Here is a 20,535-nt window from a genome sequence, read left to right as displayed (position 1 = left end):
TTGTTATTACTATGCAAATACTAGCACTAACACCATTTCTTAAGGTCAGAGTGTGACATTTTAATACTCACCTGGTAATATTAGTACTTTATCACTGGAGCTCAGAGGATAGCCATCTTTGTACCACGTAAGAACTGGGGGAGGAACAGCACTGGTCTCGCAGTACAGCGAAAGGGGATTGTTGACAATCACATCTTTACTTTCTCCACCTCTTCCTGTATCTACTGTGTTACCAGCTTCCCATTCTTTGTAAGGCTTTTGGAAACTAGGAGGAACTACAACCCAGGAGGGGAAAAACATTAGAATTTTCCAGCAGAAATAGCTGGTTTTAAAGAATTGTTAAAATACCAGCAGTAAAAATTAAGTGTATTAAACTAACCCATCCCCTCAATTCAAATCACCCAGGAAAATTCTAGTTCTTTTCACCAGAATGAATAATTGAGCAATTTACTGGGTATTTTCTGAAGACTAATAAATAACAGTGTAAGAATACCTGATAACAAAACACAGGTGGTATTAATCAACTATAATATTTAAAGAGTAAGTCCTCTGGTTATAATTTCATCTAAATTTTCTGAAATAAGTAATGATTGTTTTCTTGTATTCACATATAGTGTGTAGGCCAATGGACAGCTTTTGTCTGGGGTCTGTAAGTACTACTTAGTACAGATTAATAAAATATGACAGCTTAGTTAAAGCTGAATTAAAACTTTTTCATGTCATTTATAGGAAGATCAGAGTTACTATGTCGTTCCACTGACTTCAGAAATACTGCATAGGTCACATAATATGAAAGAAAGAATAATCAAATACTGTATTTCTTAAAAATGAGCAAAATATACATGAAATGAAAATCATACAAAACATAAAAGCATTGCATTGGACCAAGCAGGCCTAAAGGATACAAAATTGTAAAGAATTCCAACATCCCAGAACATTAGAGAAGAAGGCTACCAGAAGAATTTTATCATCTGAACTCTGTTTACCTTGTATATTTACATCAAATTCCACTTCATCCTCTCCAGCAACGTTGGATGCCAGACAAGTGTAACGACCAGTGTCTGATACTTGAGCCTCTTTAATCTGCAGAGTCCGGCCACTAGCTTGGATAATGAGATGATCATCTGGTTTAAGTGGCTGTAATGTAATTTTACATGGAAATTAATACTTGTCAAAACATAGCCATATTTCTGGAAGTAATATCTGTCTCCTGGTCACATTCAGTTTGTTTCAAAATCCTTCCTAGGCAGTATACTGGGAGGAAGAACACGTTTTGGTATTCTGTCTGTTTTGATACTCCTAACAACAGAACATCCTTCAGTTTTTGTTAATGCTTCCAGCAAGGTCTGCTTTCGATCTAAGCAAAGCAAGCAGCTGCTTAGGACACCAAATTACTGAGGGCCACCACTTCAGACACAGTCCTAAGCCAGGTGCTCTTGGGATGGCAGCCTTGGCCACTGGTGGGGCAGCCCAGCTCTCCTCTCATCTGCTCCTCCTCTCCCTCAGACCAAAAGCCCTTCCTCCCTGAGTAAACTTGAACCTAGCTCCATGTTCCTGGAGATGGTTTTCTTTTCATGGTTGTCAGAAACTCTGCTTCTTCACCTTTCTGCTCTTGGCAGGTGGTCTCCTAAGAGGATGCGGTTTTACATCACTCCCAGTCCCAGCTGGAAGTTGCTGCTGGAAGGAGCAGCGCTGTCCACAGCAGGTAAGGGCTCTCATGAGTTCAGTCACCGGCCAAGTCAATGAGCTGATGTAAAACCTACACATGTAAAACTATCAGGTGTTTTTTATGAGCTGAACAACTCATCTAACTCACCCTAGAGCCAAACAACCACTAGCATCTGCTGCCCAGCAAGGGCACGGTGTGACCATAAAACGGATGCAGCAGCAATGCAGATACACAGGATAAGGTGTTACTGTCCCTAAAATTTTCATCACACATGACAGCAGAGACTACACTAATAAACCTGTATCTCTCATTAATGAAAATGGAACACATTAGGCAGTCAGCCCTGAACTCCTGGCCTGCAGGGGACAATGAATTTAGTCCGTGGATGTGAGTGAAAGCCATTTACCCAGGGGCAACATATGAAAAAACTGCTGCTCTGACAGTGGCAGCAAACTGCTTACAGCCACTGTCTTTCTTTGGGGACCTCTCAACTCGCCCCAACATAATTTTTCATTAGCAATACAATCAGTAGACCCGGGAGATCCTAGAATTACAGCACACGCTCAAAACAGACAGTAGATACACACAGCCTCTCCTGTGACTCCAAGCTGTTTCTGCATGCTCAGCAAACCCAGGAAGAGCTGGTCCAGCTGCAGAGGCCAGCAGCCTGCCACTCGGTAAGTGCCCTCTCAAGAACAGCTAAAGCAAGAGATTATCTTGTCCTTTCTTACGGAAGCATTGCACTGTTTCTTTTTTATTTATAGCCAGCCTCCAGTAGACTGCACATCAGCGCAATTCTGTAGCGGTGCCCTTCCAAACTGCTCCTCCTCCAGACCCACGTTGTTGTGAAGACTGTGTGTGGCACGAACCATGCCTCGCTCCCCCTCGCAGAGGATCCAGATGCTTTTGCGGCTTTGTGAGCTCTGCCAGAACCAAGTGGGAGGCTGATCTCTACATCTGCAAGGGCAGCACTTAGAGGAACCAAGCATGGGGGCATTGTGTAACAGGGCCTTTGGGGACTTTACACAACGGGAAAGGGACATGTGGCCATGCTATGGGATGCTACTGCTAGGCAGCACCCTCCCCCTTTACAGCCCAGGCCAGCGGTACGCCCTGGAAACTCCAGCAGTGAAACCTCAGTGGCACTGCCAAGCACCCACAAAAAAGCAAGGGTGGCAATCTGCAGAGGTCCGGCCAACAGCAAACATCTTAAGATGCACAAGGGGTGCGATCCTGCCAGCAGGATGGTGGGAAGGTGACTTCCTGCTGGCCTCAGCACTGCAAGTGAGCCTGTTACAAGTGACAGTGAATATGCACTTGTCTCTGTATGAAATGCACCCGGTAGAAGGAATCAAGTTTGTGACTGGCCTGTCCATCCTTGTACCAGCTGATGGCAGCAGCAGGAATGGCATGAACTTCACACTCCAGGGTCAGGCTGTGGTTGACTTTGATCTTCACTTCTTTAGGGGAGAGACCCATCCCTGAGATATTCCCTTTGTTAATGGCGGGTGGAACTGCACGAAAACAAAATGGAGCGAGAGTGACTTTCCAAACTTACTGTCTTATGCAGAACTTCAAAATTTACTGGACAAAGGGAAAACCTGGACGATAACTTCAGGGAAAGGAAGTGCATTCCCCCTATAATCTGCCTCTTCCCCATAGGTGAATTTTAATTTTTTTACACACACACACACACATATATATATATATGTATTTTAAACTATTTTTAGTATATGTATTATACATAAAAATATACAAAACTGTGTTCAACAGTTTCACACATGCAAACCTAACTATCGCCTTACCTAGCTATAGCACTTTATTATGTGTTCGGCTTGAATTCTCTACAGTTCAGTGTACTACAAAGCATTTTAATGGAAACTAATATTCTCAGAAACATATGTTTGAACTGAAGTCCACACTCAGAGTAGCTGGTCAAAACTCAACATTTCCATTCCATTGAAATCCCAGTGTTGCAAAATCTCGTCTCCTTCTGAATCAGAATGAAACCAGAACATTTCAAAATTCTTAAGCTACTCCCCATCCTGGTCTCATAATATCTTTTAAATTATTTTAAATGCTTTCAAAGCATTTTCCGTTCTTTTTTCAGTGGGAAATTTTAAATTCTCCCTAATGCATACAGTACCATAACTGACAGTTGCAATGGCATTTGGAAGTGGGGAGCTTGATGTTGCTACGTAGCCATACTTCCATAATGAACTTTTGTCATCTTCTCATTATTCCAAATCCAATGGGGCCTTATTAGGGACTTGGTGTACTTAAAATAACAGCACAGTTACTGTGAGGGAGCAAACCAAACTCCAATGTAGACTAGGAAATAAAATATAGATGAAAAATTATGCTTGACAGCCAATAATTAAGGGTTTGAGCATTAAAATAGAGTATTAGGCACAAACGCTCAAAGACAATGTGCTGACAGGAAGCCATGAACGGGAAAGCTTTTGTGCATAAGGTATTTTATGGAAGGATATAAAAATAGCATCCTCCCGTTTTACCTTACTCAAAAAAGTTTCCAATTAAATGTTACAGGTCCCCTCCCCTCTTTTGTTCTATCATAGTTTCTTTGCTCACATCTCCCGTTGTGCTGCACTCATCTGATTTGAAAATCAGTATCAAAAAAAGCATTTTGGAAGAAACAGGAGTTGGATGTTTCTTAAATGTCTTCCCCTGGGTGGGATAAAGATTTTTTTGCCCAAAAGCAGCATTTGTAAGGGATGCAACAGCAAACTCTTCTGGTGTCTTTACTCAAGCAATGCCATGAGCTAATACAGATGTTTGCTAAACAAAGCTATGAACAGAGATCCTTGTATTCGCCAGGATAGGTAACACTGCAAAGGGGAAGAAATGGAAAAATGAAAAAAAAAAAAAATTGTAAGTATTTACGTACTGTAGACTTTTACTTCATAGTGTTTCAAAGTTTCTCCAGCCTCGTTTGTGGCTATACATGTGTATCTTCCAGCGTGGTCCTCCTCTGCTTTTAGGATCTGCAGTGTTCGCCCACCTTCCAAAAGACATCATTCTTTATAGCATCTATGTTACACTCTTGCTTCCCAATTATTTAAATAGTTCCTGCAGCACACTTTCAACCCTTTGGTCCAAATTCTGCTCTTCAACAAACATGAAAACCCGATTGTTTTATATATACTCCATGTATACTGTGTAATAAATGAGTGCACAATTTGCAGGAGCGCTTTGGATCACAACTCCTGTTGCATACAGATTCTTGGAAGATTTGTTAATGTAGTTCTGTACAAGAAATTTCTTGAAGATATTTAGATAGGAAAAAAGTGATTTAGGGTTCTGCACTTCACAGAAAAAGGGAAAGGAGGCACAATCAGTAAGACTAAGCAGAAAGAGTCTATTCCACATACAGGGGTGGATATGAGCCTCTGGACTGCCTGTTTCAGAGCACTAGTTCATTTGAAAGAGGCCTTAACCCCCTCTGGAGAACCGACAGAAGCAACAGCTACAACGTGAGAAGTGTAAACATGAATGAATCAGTAGGATTTAAGATTTCAGGTGGCCTCTACAACTCTGACGTCCATCAGTTTCTCTCCCATAGTATCTTGTTTGCTTATGATTTATACTGTCTGCGTTCTCAGAGGTGAGTCACTATTTCGTTTGGCTGCAGCTCTTTTCAGTCTGCATTCCTAAGGACTATTCCCCCATGTAGTAATTCAGCTCCTTGCTACCAGTATCAACGCATCCTTCCTCTGAACACCTGCAGTTAACAACGCTAAAGTACTTGTTTATCTACATTGCTTCAGTGTTACCGGTGAAGCTTGTTCCTGTTTTGCACCTCCATAGATGTGCTAGGTAAGAGTTACTCCGCAAATTAAAAATGGCAAACTACTAATGACCTAGAAAAATGCCAGCTCGTTCTTTTTACTGATGTTGTTTATATTACTATCTAATTCTCACACTTAATTTCGAGTTATTTACCATTATTATCAACTCCAATGAACTTGTTTACCATCACTTAGCTTTATGGAACAAAAGGATAAATACCTAAATACGAATAAAATACAAGTAAATAACCAGTTATTTGTGAAGCACTTAAAAAATATTTGAATGGGAATTGCTACAAAGTACAAACATTGCACTTAACAGAAATACATATCCTTTGATTTTTCAGGAAAATCTGTAACAGGAAACTAAACAATAAAAGAATAGAGTGTGATGTTACTTCTCAATAACAACAAAAAAATTTACCTGGCAAAATGCGGATATTTCTGTTTGATTCTAAAGGATTGCCATCTTTCAGCCAGGTGATTGTAGCTGGAGGATATGAGTAAGCCTCACAAACCAACGACATTGGACTGTTGAGGATAACAGTGACATCTTCTGTATTTCCATGGCTGTCTGCACCCACAATGGTTGGAGACACTAGGAACAACAAAATTATTAACCAAAGTAAGGACCTCTGTGAAAAGCCAATTTTCTGTTCCCTGTTCAGTCTAGGAATCTGGCTGCAGCCTTAAATAGCTGGGAGGCGGTGCACTGAAACCTAGAACCAGACAATGTTCCTCTCGGTTTACGTTTTGTCCAGAAGTCAAGGGTCAGCCCTTGTCGGTGGAATCCCTCCCCCCTGAGCCTTTGTCAGACACAGGTCACCAGGACGCCAGCCACCACTTCTTGCACAGCAGCTGGCAGAACTGCTGCTTGATGAACCTGTGAGCACAGACTGGTAGGAAGCATGAGCCTAGGAAATAAGGATGTGGAAAACAAACTCACCATTGTCTGCACTTGGTTATGCAATAACTGTCATTAAAAAAAAAAAAAAAAAAAAAAAGAGAACTGCAGATGGTTTCAGCTTTTATGAAGAGATCACAATCTGAAGTGCTCTTCAGATACTCCCTCCTTGGATCACAAGAAGCCAACGTACTGTCCTGCTCATTCCATACAACGTCCTGTTGCAGTTCCATGCTTTCTAGCTCTATATTATCTAAAGCACAGCACTGCTTTTTCTATCACACTACTATTATTTATCAATTAATAAGCTATAAAATTTTAATTGTAGACAGGTAACTTAAGCATTGCTGTAACTAAAGTGCTACAGAATTCAAATATGATTATCTTTTTCTTACTGAGATGAGTATTTTTTCTGCAAGAGCCAGCCCAGCTTACCAAGTACATTACCAAGTCTTACCAAGTACATTAAGACTGTAACTTTTGCTCTTATCTCCAGCTGTATTGGATGCAAGACACGTGTATCTCCCTGTGTCAGTGACTTGAGCATTGATGATTTGCAAGAAACGCCCACTGGACAGGACCTTGTGATCTTCATCCTCAGTCAGAGATTGCCCATCCTTTATCCAGGTGATCTGTGGTACAGGGTTCCCTTAACGGAGTAAAGAAAATGGCAAATATTAGTTGTTGTATAGCCTCTAGGATATGCCAAGATTTCTGAAAAACAGAAAAAACAGTTTCAGATGCCCTTTTAAAACACATCCTTCAGAGACATGTACTGCAATATGCACTCTAAATTCTTTGAACCTCCTAAAGTAATATACACATCTTAAATTCCACAGGCCTTTAGAGAATAAATATCACAGCTACTATCCTCTTGGCTACATTTTATACAACCTTTATAAGAAGGACTGCTTAGTCCTGCCATAAGCACCATGGTTAAATCTGAAATTTAAAAATCCCATGAAACCAAAAATTCCATTAAAAACAATCTGTTCAGAACAAATGATTGTAAAATCATAGAATCACAGAACTGTTTAGGTTAGAAAAGACCTTTAAGATCATCAAGTCCAACCATTAACCCAGGACTGACAAGCCCATCGCTAACCCATGTCCCTAAATGCCACATCTACATTTTTTTTAAATACCTCCAGGGGTGGTGACTCAACCACTTCCCTGGGCAATGATGACTGACATCACGGGTTTGATAAGCAAAGATAAGTAATATTGTAGATTTTTACCTATCACTTCACACGTTAGGGTAACTCTGTGCTTCTCTTTCACTTTCACATCTTCCAATTTATTTTCACCGACAATCCCTGGAGGCACTGCAAACAGACAAGACAACAACATCAGCAAGTATTACATGCAACAAAGACAGACTCAGGCTGTATCTCAGCATATGCTTCCCTTAATGCCATCAACTGATGAACGGCTCAGATCTACCAGAAACAGGTCCGGTGAGAGACATCTTATAGCTAACCAGCTGTGTTCTGCACCCCTGAGCCTTACAAGTTCACACAAAGGGCAACAGAGGACCACAGATCCATAAGTCTCACTTCACCTTCAGAGCTAGGGAGATACTCAGGGTGCTGAGCGGTACGGTCTGTAGGGCAATATTTCTGAGTACAGTCAGTAGGGCAATGGTATTGAGCACTTGTTAGCGGGGCCAAGATTGATTTTGTGCACCAGCAGGTTTTAAGTTTGTGCATAAGTTCTATCACCCATATTAACCTGCAAGTGATTTACTTGTGCAAAACCACGTGCTTAAGTTGAAGAGTTGTTTGGTTTCCAACAGTAATTGAAAGCATCTATCTAGAACTCTAGGGAAAGAATATACTGGCGGGGGGGGGGGGGGGGGGGGGGAAGAGCTTATCTATTCACATACTACGTGGGGTTTTTTCTTCCCTTACCGGCATGCTCAAAGCAATACAATAGATTACCAACAAGTCGATGCTGCATAAAGGCATACAGGCGTTTTATGTAAATGCAGCTAACTCCATACAGGCAGATGAACAAATTATATAGGTCTAAAGGACAAAGTTATGTTTCTCTAGGGAAACAGATGACAATACCTTAAAATACCTATGCATCCCTGAAATAGCTAACTCAATACAAGGAAACCCTTACTATACGGCTGACCACTCGATGACATGTTTCCAAATAATCCTGGTCAACAGGACTGCACAGCCTCACCGGCTTCTGGATGAAGGAGGCCAGATTATGAGTGCGTTGGTAAGTAGCTGCGGGGGTGAAGAGCTCGGATCAACTATTTCTTTCAAGATAGAGGCATTTGTAGATTCAGGCCAGCAGAAAATGGCACAACAAATCAAAGTAGGTCGGGGGTATAACACATTGAAAAGGAGTTCTATAGTTATAAGAAAGCAAGCCCAATCTCAGAAGGACTTTGCAAAGTTTTGTAACAAAAATGCCAGACTAGGGAGCCAGATACCATGCTTTAATATCCTACCAAATGCAGACTTTCAGCTTAAACAGAAGACTAAAGAAAGAGGAAATAAAATATATTCAGCAGATTATTTATGATCCACCACTAAGTTGGAAGCAAAAGTTTTATAAAAACACAAATCACGGCAATATGCAACATTTATTGTCAACAGAGAAAAATAACATTACACCAGATTTCTGAAATAATAAAAGACACAAACTAGAGTGAAGAAGGAAAAAAAAACTGAAAGAGGTTTGTATCTCACTTGACTGGAATGGCAAAGATACTACTACTGCAGTGTGGCTAAAAGCTGGCCACCGAACAGGACACACAGGGAGATGCGGGTGAGCAGACTTCAGCGTGCAGGAAGATGTGGCCAGTACTGGCACGGTCACCCACTGGTGATGCAGTTACGATCAAATTCCCTGCTGTGACTGTACAAGCAATGCAAAACAGACTTTTGTATGGTTTCTAGTGTCCAAATGCAATGAGACAAAGATGCATTAACTACTGAAGGAATTAGGTGGGGGAAAATACAACCTAAAGCCATAAAGTTCAGGACTTGTAAGTCAAGTCAAAAGTTACTATTCATAAACAGACCAGCTCATCACTTTGGCCCCAAAATAATACAGTAAGATGTCAACACGCATTAGTTTCAGAAATCTGACAAAGCCACACCAAATACTTTGCAAATGCGTAAATATTATGCTTATTACACCAAGCTCTCCATGCAAACTTGCTCGCCTTTTGCACCTCCTACGACAATTTAGAGAAACACTGGTATGTCTCTGTACAGTTCTTATTTACAGTCAGCCAGTGAATATTCTGTGTCACTATCAGGCCACATTCCAGTAACTTTCCTCTAGAAAGACAAAGAAATTACCGGGGGGAGGGAAGAGAAGACTGAACAATGGAATTTTCCACTTAGCCCACTTGAAATCAGCTTCACCGAGCATTTTTCTTCAAGGCAAACAAAGCCTATGCAACAGAGATTCCCAGAACCCTCAAGAACACCCTGCTACTAAAATCCTCCAAAGAAAACAGTAAAACAATGAATGCTTTTCAGTGTTTACCCATCTCTTCCATTCTACCAGAGTTACACTTCCATGAGCTCATCAAATAAACATGAACTGACATGAATGTGAGTTATCATTGACAGGCTGAGTGTGCCTAAGTCAGCTGAAGGCAAAGGAAGCTGACAGCGCTCAGCACCTTAGAGAAAAGCAACTTACAGGAAAATGATTTACAGTAATGCTGTAAGACAACCTGCATCAGGCCTGGTAATTACTGATAAAAATAACAGTTACTAACCTGAAAAGCAGTATTTTCGGGGGAAAACACTGGTTTTATTTTTAAAAATAAGTGACAAAATTACGTATTAAAAGTTCCAAATAGCTATCTAAAGAGCTGGCTGTGCCAGTCCTTGTCTAAATACATTAGCAGGATCACCCACTACCACACTTGGTTTATATCCTTCCCAATACCAAAGGTTCTACAGACTGAAGGCTTCCACTGGATCAAAGATCTTTATTTTGCAGAAACAGTTCCAGCTCCAGTGCTTAATGTCAGTGTTGGTTCTGGCTCTGCCTTCATGTCTTTGTTGCGAGAGGTTATTACCATCATGCCACTCAGCTATACATATTATACCCAGCACTGCTGGTTTTAATTCATGAGTAATATCATACAGCATTGCATCTATTTGCATTTGAGCACTAGATACAACAGTTACATGAATTTCATATGGTTTCCTGGGGCCGTAGTTTTCTTTTGACTGAAATTCAGGCCGGTGCCAAAAGAAATTGCGCTATTCCCCTGACCCCTCGACTCTTGTTATCTTCCTTTCACCAAAACTGGCATTTATAGGCTGTGTGCTGAACCAGTAGGGAACCGATCTGGCTGAAAGCTAAATTGACCAGGAAAACACAAAAAAGCCACCCTTCCAGATCACCTATGAACTGATTCACTTGTTCATGACACCCAAGGAATAGCGAAGCTATGAGCAACAAGAAAGAGAGGATGGGAATCCAGCCATTCGCATCTCCAAGACTTCTCTCCCACTGAAGCAACAACCTGACTGAAGCCAGTTACATAGACACAGCTCCTTTCCAGAAAAGAAACAAACAAACCACAAAACTGAAGTAACTGCCATTTACTCCAAATTATGCCCAAAGAATCTTCCTTTTAAAACTAACAAACAGCAAATTCACATATAGAAGTTCTTTTTAAAACCTGATTTTCTGAACCATGTTAGCAAATTCACTTTTCCCCCCTCCCCTAAGGATGTAGGTTTTAGCATAACAATTTTTAAAATACCAGCAACGGACAGGGTAGACCCCCTTATCATCTTCTACTATAATTAAAATTATCACATACTTACCCAGAATAGAAAGGTCAAAATCCTTCCTCACTTCTCCTGCAGCATTGGTCACTACACAGGTATATTGACCTTCATCTGCTACACTCGTGTGTGTCAAACGGAGCGTTCTGCCCCCTGACGAGAAAGCCAAAAAACATCAACATTGAAGTCCTGCTCCAACCAACATGCTCCCAAACTGTCTGTGCCAACCTGTAACTTTCTTTTTAATGTTTTGGGTAAATTTACAGCTCTGATTTTCTTTAATGTAGTCGATTTATTTAATATGCTTTCTTTTGTTGAAAAACAGGAAGAGAAAGTGACGGACCTTACTCCTACTCCCATCACTTCTTTATGTCTGCTCAGGCCCTCAGCTCCTCAGTGCTTTTAGATCTGTGCTTAATACTGATCATACTATTCCTTCTAATTAGTAACTTACAAACTACCCTGACACATCCCCCCCCTTTTTTTTTTCCCCCCTCCAGAAATTACATTTAAGTGAACTGTGAGGTAGTCAGACATTTTCCAGGAATTTCTGGATGAAGTCAGTGACCAACCAGAATGATCACTGCAAAGTTCAAGACCACCTGCAGCACTGGCACAGAGATGGAACACGCTCCACACAGGTCACTCAAACTACATACAGGGGTACAGTGCACACATGATCTATCGATCGGTGCAGACACTTCGGACGTGGAGGGAACGCTGTGTTTGCAATATGCAGGGTTTCTGCACGTACTCCCATGCAGGGAAATGGGACAGAACACAGTGCCTCAGGCAGCGGGAGTTCCTGAGTACTTTGCTATACAGAGAATCTAAATGACTATATGGGAAAAATAACGAAGCCTCATCAGAGGTGGCTGGGTATGTATACATAAGCTTATTTTTATCAACACATACAAACAGTCCTTAAAGTTATTTGCACATATACAGATAAGGAATAAAATCCCACCCCTCTCTTTTAGCATTTGTATTAATTGTGCCATCAATAATAATGACAGGTGACAATAGTACTGGTTTACAAGTAATGTTTTAAAGTAACAGATTTCTCTTAACACTATAGCAGAGCAGTTGCTGGAACACATTTGCACAGGCATGCTAGTTTAAAAGGAAAAAGATTTGCAAGTATATTTGACCAAAGGACCAAGAATATCCCTGCTTTGCCATAGCAGAGTTACTTCTCTTTGCTTCCTTTTTGGCAAAGGAACAGCAAAACAAACATCGGTGAGCATCTAAGTGTGAAAAAGAATGTGGTGGCCACCCTTCAGCTTTTTCCAGTTTCTTATTAGCAGCTCTCACATTATCAATGATTACCACAGTACCTCACATCTGAACTGTGCATCTCCTGCCTGCAGATATCCACAGGGTCTCATTATTGGGATATATCCCAGAAACGTATGGTCGTGGTCAAGGGGTTTGAAGGAAAAAAAGATGCTGACCTGGGTAATGGATGTGCCTCTGCCCAAGGAATCCCACCTGCTGGGGGGAGTACTGTGAGACTGAGGAAGGCTCGGGAGCAGCCTCATGTGCCCTTATCCCTTCTCCCATCCACACGTGAACAAGCCACATAAGGAAAATGAAGCAGATACCTGCCTGCAGGAGACACTGACTTTCACTGGTATCACATACCACAGCACACCCAGGGCTCCAGTGCTCAGGCAGGATAGAATTTTCTACATTTAGCTAAAACTTATTAAAAGCTAAAAGCTTTTCTCCTTCTTAAAGCTATTATACAGCTTAACACATGGTCTGCAATGAAAGCAGACATGGTACAGTGGAATTTTTTTTCTTTTTTTCCTAAAGGATATATAGGAAGCATCATCAAAAGAAAACATCAGTGTAATATCTGCATTAACAGCTTAGAAGTTGCCAGCAGTGTGTCCACACATTTAAATCATCTGCAATGCCAAGTATGTTTTCAATCAACAGAACCAAAATCTTCCTTTGGCAAAGTATTCCACCTCCTAAATTAGCTAAGAGGGGGATTTTGTTATTGTTTTTGTTTTTTAACAGCTGTACAAGCACAAATAAAGTTCCAAATGCCATGTTGGCTACAGTTCACTACCACAACTTGTAGTTTTCTGAAGCACAAAGTTTGCTGGAAAACAAAGCACTAAGTTCTGGCACGTTTCCCCACTCCCACTGCAGCTAATGTTCAGGGACAATAAACATCTTTTTGTCTCTCACCCTTCTTGACTCGGCAATCCGGGTGGTGAATTAGCGTGGGTGTAGAAATCAACAGACAGAACAGAAACAGTCAAGCCCAGAAGACATTATTTTTGTTGATGGCAACTTCACACAAAAAGGAATGCACACCAACCAGATAATAATCAGACACCCACTCCTTTTTCCATGTGCCATATGTAAAAACAGGAAAGCAGAGGCCAGGACTACCTGTAATGTTTAAAGCTACACTGATGAAAAAAAAAATCCTGAAACATTTCAGCTTCAAATCCAGTCATAGCTGAGCTTATAAATACCTTCCAGTTCCTTTACCCATCTGACAGTTTTCTTGTGCTCATGCTGTACTTCGCATGGTGGCTATGTCAGAGTATTAGAAACTTCATCAAAACTTACTTTCATGAGATTTCTAGCTGTGAGGGCAAACCCAAGATCAAAGAAAGATCTCAGTTGTAACCAAATACTTAATTGCTTCTACACCCTCCAAAAAGCTGAGCCCCAGACACATGAAGTCAACACAAAACGTACTGCCTGCCTGGTATGCATTTTCCATTTGTAATCTCAAGGGCTGCTAACTCAATTTCCTACTGTAAACACAAAGCTTTAACAGCACTGTGGATGCCAGTCAAGTACTCTCACTTCTCTATGGTATTGCAGGAAGATATTTTTTACAGGAACAGATACCAAGCCACTCCTATATTTCAGACACCTCTGTCAATTACTACCATCATAAAGAGGCACCTGAACTTTTTTTGTAGGTTATTCCAGCCTGAAAATTGAGATCCCTGATGAATTTGACCTGTTTCTCTGCTTGCCTAGCATAAGTTTCTCCAGATCCTATGGACTAGCCTTCCTGCTAATGCAGTGTTCTGTGCTGTCTTTGACTGATCATCTAATTCCAGTTTTTATTAGATAACATTCTGAAGATCATATTCACTTAGCTCCATGGCCAGGGAAGTATTTTACATGCATTAATTTCTGAGGCTCATGAACAGGTTTCCCTTTGTTTTAATAGACAGAGCCACAGAAGTGAAAGATGTGTTCTGTTTGCTGTCATTTGTATTCATTCTCTCAAAGATTTTTCCTCTTGAGAACACGTGAAGGGGAAGAGGTAGAGAAAACTCATCAAATGAGAGCGTAACGCAGTATACATACTGGCACTGACAAAGCCAGAGTTATCATCTACCATACTTCTGGAAATAAGCGCTGGACTAGCATAACAGCCAGGATTACAGTTTAATCCATGTCACAGACCAAACAATTATCACGCCTTTGGCCCATACACATAACGTTTGGCAACAACTTCAATCGTTTACACTAGCTACTCACCAGGCACTCCAGCCAGTCTGACCCCATTTACTGAAAAGCTTGGAATCGAGTAACAGCTTCTCTTCTCTCCTTGTTTGTATAGATGATTAAACCAAACCTTCTTGCATGTGAAATAACAGCACTGTAGATGCAGAGGGCCCTTTGGCCCCTTCCCTTTTTTTTTTTAATTTTTAAAATGACTACAGCTTTTGTACCTGAGAGGATTCGCACTGAGTTGTTCAAAGTGACAGGCCACCCATTCTTGAGCCATGTTATTGATGGCAAGGGAATTCCTGAAGCTTCACAAACCAGAGAGATGGGATTCTTCTCCACAATGCTAACGTTTTCAGGCATCTGCAGGTAACCAGCAATACTTGGGGGAACTACAGAAAAGAGTAAAGGAAAGTCGTATTTCAGAACAAATAAAAATTACTGTTCCTCTCAAAACATTCTGTCATCCAAATAATAATTCACTAAGACAAGCTTAGCAAGTGAATAACTACACAACTGAGACATCTAATACTATGCACTCATGACAATTTCTTACTGTTTAACAGTATGGAAATATTAAAATCCAGTTTTATCAGTTCTATTACCTTTATTTCATGGCTTAAGATTCATAGCAAATAACAGTTCATAATAGTTCTGTCCATTCTACATTAATTATAATTTCCAGTATCTAATGAAACACTAGGGAAAATTCTAACCCTGACAGAACTAATGGAACCATGCTTTTTCTAATGGAAAGAATAACCCTCTATTAAAATAACTACCACAAATTTATTTTTAGATTTTCTCTGCTAGGAATAAGAGTATTTCCACTTCAGAAGCAGTTCTGCAGTTCTACAGTTCATACCTTAGAACATAAAGCCTGAGGTCAAAGCCTGACCAACATCCTCCAGCACTCTGAGTAGCTTGAGGAGGTTTGAAGTTTCTCTTTACTACCCAGAAGTTTGATAATACAGTACAGCAAATATTCCAAATAAAAAAAATACAACTAGTCAATAATTTTGGCCTCTTGTTTTCAATAAGAATTCCTGTGTTAGTGTAATTCTCAGATCAATGCCATGAAGTCAAAATATGGAATTAATTATAGTTGGAGGTGCCATCTTTCAATTCCTCTGATTATCCGCTTCCCTTATGTAGAATAATCAGATACTTGAGATTCAGGCCATCCTTGGGTAACGGTCCTCTGGTAGTGGCCACAAGCAGGGTGTTCTTGGTTAAACCTTGATTTCTATCTCCAATAGAAAACTTCCCATCATGACACTCACCCCAGTATCATATAAAATTATACCATATCTTGGTTTTCGCCTCTTGGGAGATGGAGCAGCTGGGGGCGGATTGATATTAACAGGGACAGAGGTAAGTTTTTTAAATTCAAGATTTATAGAATTGGGTTTGGATTTTTGTAATGGTGCAATTGAAACTGCATCACATGTAAAGGCTGCAGTATATATAGGTGGTGCATTTAGCTACACAACTGTTTCCTGGATGTCCTTGGGTGAATTTTGACGTCTAATTTGTTTCTGCCCCATTTTGCACATACTCACCATGAACATTTAAGTCGTATTTTCTGTCAGATAGCCCTGCCACACTGGCAGCAACACAGACATAGCGGCCAGTGTCGGACACCTGGGCATTTTTCAGTTGAAGCAAGCGACCACCGTGAAGTATCACTACGTCCCTTCCACTGCCCAGCAGACGGCCATCCTTCATCCATGTGATTGCTGGTTCTGGAATGCCCTGTACCTTGCACTCCAAGGAAATTTCATTACCTTGGGTGACAACAACTTCTGATGGTTGGCTACCACTGTTTAATATAGTTGGTCGAACTAAGAAAGAAAAACACAGTGTAGAAGTCCACTGGAAGGCACATTTCAAGATCTTCACCTGTTTCTGAACAGAGCAATAAAGTCTGACAGATAAGCATTTTAATAAAGACCAGTTATGGCAGGTTACTGCTGGCAAATCAGTTAGGAGCACTCTGCAATTCATAGCATTTTCCACAGGAACAACAAATAACCTCCTCTCATCTTCCTCTATCCCATGAAGTAAAAGTATTTTTAAAAATGCAAACAGGAGAAAAAATAAAATTTAAAAAGACTGCCCCAAATGCTGTCAATCTCTACAGACTTTTGAAGATTCTTCTCTTTCATTGGATTGTTTTAAAACACCTCCTTTTATTCCTGACCAAAATACAGAAGTAGCAGTAAAATCTTAGGGAAATTCAAGTTCAGTTAGTTGTCATCACCACTACAGTCTGATGATGAGAAACATTACACTACCTAAAAACATTACATCCCTAATCATCTGTGGTCAAATGCACTTTCAACAGGCCTATGGCAATGCCTTGGTCAAGCTCTGAGTCCAATTTGCCAAAATTTTAACCACTTAACATTCTCCTCTGAGTACACTTAAATTGTCCTATAGCTAGACATTACTCTCCGAAAATCTTGCAGCTTAGCATCACTGTAGTGGTAACATTTTCATAATGTAACTCTGTTGCAGAATTGGTAAACCATGAGCAGAATTTTTCATGGTAACTTACTGTATACTTGCAAACTGTATTCTTTCTTTGCACTTCCAGCTACATTTGAAGCAATACAAGTGTAAGATGCAGCATCAGACTTTTCAGCAATTGAAATCTGTAGCTGTCTGCCTCCAGATAATATCCGCACCCTTCCAGAAAGGTCAGCCACCAGTGGAGAGCCTGCAAGAGACATTCTTTCAGATAAAAATATAGAAAATGTAATGAGCTTGTTCACATGGCGTAAAGTCTACCGGCTCATTTTAAAATTACTGAGCTGCACAATTGTCCATTTTCAGAACTGCTCTTTCAGTCTTCCCAAATATCAGAAACTTTACGCAAGTAGCTTCTGAGAACGACCCATATGAACTGCCAACCTCGTGGCATACAGCAACCCGAGCTAAAGCACAATAACTCACCACCCTCACATCCACCCAGAAAGTTTTGGACACTTCCACTGAGCAGCAAATTCAACACTTCCAGTAAAAGCTGACTCACTGTCCAGTATCTAACTGTCTCACCCAGCACAGCCAGCACTTAGAAACATGTAATTCAGTTTTCACCGCCAGACCATCTGTGTATTGTGTGTCACACAGCACATGCGCATAGCCCAGGAAATCCTCAGCAGAAATGTGACAGCAAAATAATATTGTGTTCTCTGATCAGAATTTTCAATCTTGGAGACCTCTGATTAGGCAACTATCTTCATCTTTACAAACTGCAGGAAGACACTGTGAGAACAGGAATATACCTGCCGCTGGTAACTCTTACAAGCTGAATTTTCATTTCCCACTTGTGCATTTAAAATCCTCTCTATGAACAAGCACACCAAATGTCAAACATGATGAAAAATCTGGCTCTCGAGTAACATCCAAAACTGCATTACTTTCCAACTGCCCTTCTAGACTTTCCAAAAGGTTTAAGTTTCCTTTCTGCCATTTAAGTGTATACGCTTTAGCCTTGCAGTACGTTATTAGAACATGCGATTTTGGCTTCCAAGAGACAGGATTTAAAAATAAATTGATAAACTTTGTTTTCACTGAAAATTCTATGCATTTGAAAAAGTGTTTTGTAATTAAAATCTGCTCTTTCCACAAGCCAAAATTAATTAAGGTAGGCACATACCACACTTAATTGTGTCATCTAGAAAAACAGAGATGAATAGGCAAGTGATTAATAACACTTTTACCACACTGGAAGAGATCAACATCATATTTTGTCTAATATTCTATCTCCAACGGTGTCCATGTTTAAAAGGACGTGCTAAAGAGCACCTGCATTTGTCTATGGATTCACAAGGAAGTGTTTGTCAACGTCACTTTAACCCCTAAAGCAAAAAGGTGTGCAGACTGCTCTTAAATATTAAGATGGGATGAGAGAAAGCTTCAGTAAATCGCAAAAGCAATTACTACAACCAGATGTATTTTCATCACTTGGCAGCATGCCATGGCTGCAATTTTAAAAATAACTCAGAGAATAGGGCTCTGTTATGGACTGGATGACGGGGCAGAGACCCTCAATGCAACACCCCAGGACTCCACAGTGACTCGCAGCCCTGCCGACTGGGATCCACAGGTAAGTCTTGTCGCACCATGGTAAATAAGCATATTGAGAGGGGTTAAGTGCTTCACAGTCCATTTTTAAGGCAGCTCGGGCATCTCTGCACTGTGCTTCTCCCACACACCTTTAGGAACAACAGCTAATCCAAGGAGAGGTGAGTTAGAGACAAGGGAATAAGCTACTACTGCCATTCATTTTACTCAGTATCGGGACTGTTTAGATATCTGCATGCTTGAACTCCTCAGAACACACCATCTAAAATGTTCACAGGAAAAAAGAAAAACCGGTAGGTCAGAATTAGCACATTTTCTTTATAAAACAGACAATGGACAGTTACCCACCGTTCTTTTTCCAGGTAAGACTGGGTGGTGGGATGCCACTAGACTCACATATCAGGCTTATCAGGCTCCCTTCAGTTACAGTCAGTTGAGAGATGTCATCTGAGCCATAAATATTTGGTGACACTGAAAAGAAATGTCAAATAATTGCAGCATTTGAAACAAAACATTATCAACCAACAACCAGACCCAAATGACCCTCATACACATTTGTCTTGTTAGGCTCTGAAGCAATTGCAAGGGTTGTATTCTCTTGCTGGCAATGCAAACCAGACCCTGGGTAGGGAATAATATACTTACGACTGACTGCATCTCTCCTTCCAGCCTCTGAGGTCTGGTGCGTGCACAGGCTCAATTTCTGGCTGACTTTTGAGTGGACTTCACAGAACAAAGCCGTTTCTGTGAAGGATGTAAACTGACTCCAACTCGAAGAGCCTGCCACATTCACAGCCTTAGCTCATAAAGCTCTAGATATTACTGCGTGTCCCTGCCTGTGGCATGGGGGTTGGAACCAGATGATCTTTAAGGTCCCTTCCAACCCAGACCATGCTGTGACTCTATGATTAGGTGGAAAGTGACTTTTAAAATTCAGCCTAAGTTTTTCCTTTGGATTTTTCCTGCATCAACACAGACTGCCACATCCAGTGCTAAGGACCTCATCCCTTTGATTGCCTACTGTAGCAGAGTGCCAGCTTTGCTCTACAGCTCTGACCGCAAGCCAGCTGCAGACAAAAGGGACCACCGTTTTCACTCTGATTCTCAAAGTCTTAAAGAACTTCGGTTCAATCACTAGGGAAGGGATAATTGCCTTCTTGAAATCAGGGAACCATTTTTACCAGATGCAAATAATATAGGCAGAGACCAAAAAAAGCAGAGGAGAATGTAGGTTGAAATTGGTGAATAAAATTCCACTAGCGAATAACTTATCCAGCACATTTTTAATGCACATGACAGTAGACAGCTCCTCCTTCTGACACTTCAAACTCTTATTTAGCAGCAACCAGATGGTTTCCGAACAACTGACTGCAAAGGCCTTTATTGTACTGGGTACGTATGAGTTTCAGAATGACTGACTGCTTTATTGTACTTGCTTTGTATTAAAAGCTTACTCCAGCAAAGCTACTAACTAGCAAAGAATCATCCCTCCTCTCAAAATCCTACTGAAAGGGTCTCACTGAGCAAAAGAACAAATCCATACCCCTCCAGCAGCAAAGGTCCTCTGCAACACTGCAAATCTTACAAATGTGGGGAGGGAGAGATGAGAGCTGAAGATGACACGCACAGTAAATGGGTATATGCTTTAGCATGGTAATACAATCTCCACCTCTAATTTAAACACCAGGAATGTTTCTTTTTAATAAATGATGACAGATTTCTGTACTAAAAATTGTAGTTTTATCATTACAAACCCTGTTAGATAATTCTAGCCTTGTGATTTCA

General features: G+C 40.7%; 1 protein-coding gene across 1 annotated transcript in view; it reads right to left on the bottom strand.

The window, feature by feature from the left end:
• HMCN1 (hemicentin 1) overlaps positions 1-20,535 on the bottom strand; it is a 202,539-nt gene that overhangs the window by 54,759 nt on the left and 127,245 nt on the right. The window contains exons 43-54 of the mRNA XM_056356040.1: positions 19,099-19,221; positions 17,219-17,380; positions 16,221-16,502; positions 14,883-15,050; positions 11,203-11,316; positions 7,621-7,707; positions 6,840-7,031; positions 5,903-6,076; positions 4,578-4,691; positions 3,038-3,183; positions 987-1,137; positions 72-275 (exon numbers count right to left, since the gene is read on the bottom strand). Of these exons, the coding sequence (XP_056212015.1) occupies positions 72-275; positions 987-1,137; positions 3,038-3,183; positions 4,578-4,691; positions 5,903-6,076; positions 6,840-7,031; positions 7,621-7,707; positions 11,203-11,316; positions 14,883-15,050; positions 16,221-16,502; positions 17,219-17,380; positions 19,099-19,221 (1,917 nt within the window). The remainder of the gene's footprint in view (positions 1-71; positions 276-986; positions 1,138-3,037; positions 3,184-4,577; positions 4,692-5,902; positions 6,077-6,839; positions 7,032-7,620; positions 7,708-11,202; positions 11,317-14,882; positions 15,051-16,220; positions 16,503-17,218; positions 17,381-19,098; positions 19,222-20,535) is intronic.

The sequence above is a fragment of the Falco biarmicus genome, chromosome 11 (assembly GCF_023638135.1).
Source record: "Falco biarmicus isolate bFalBia1 chromosome 11, bFalBia1.pri, whole genome shotgun sequence".
NCBI lineage: Eukaryota > Metazoa > Chordata > Aves > Falconiformes > Falconidae > Falco > Falco biarmicus.
The sequence above is the reverse complement of the archived record's forward strand: the minus strand, read 5'-3'. Positions and strand labels throughout refer to the sequence as shown.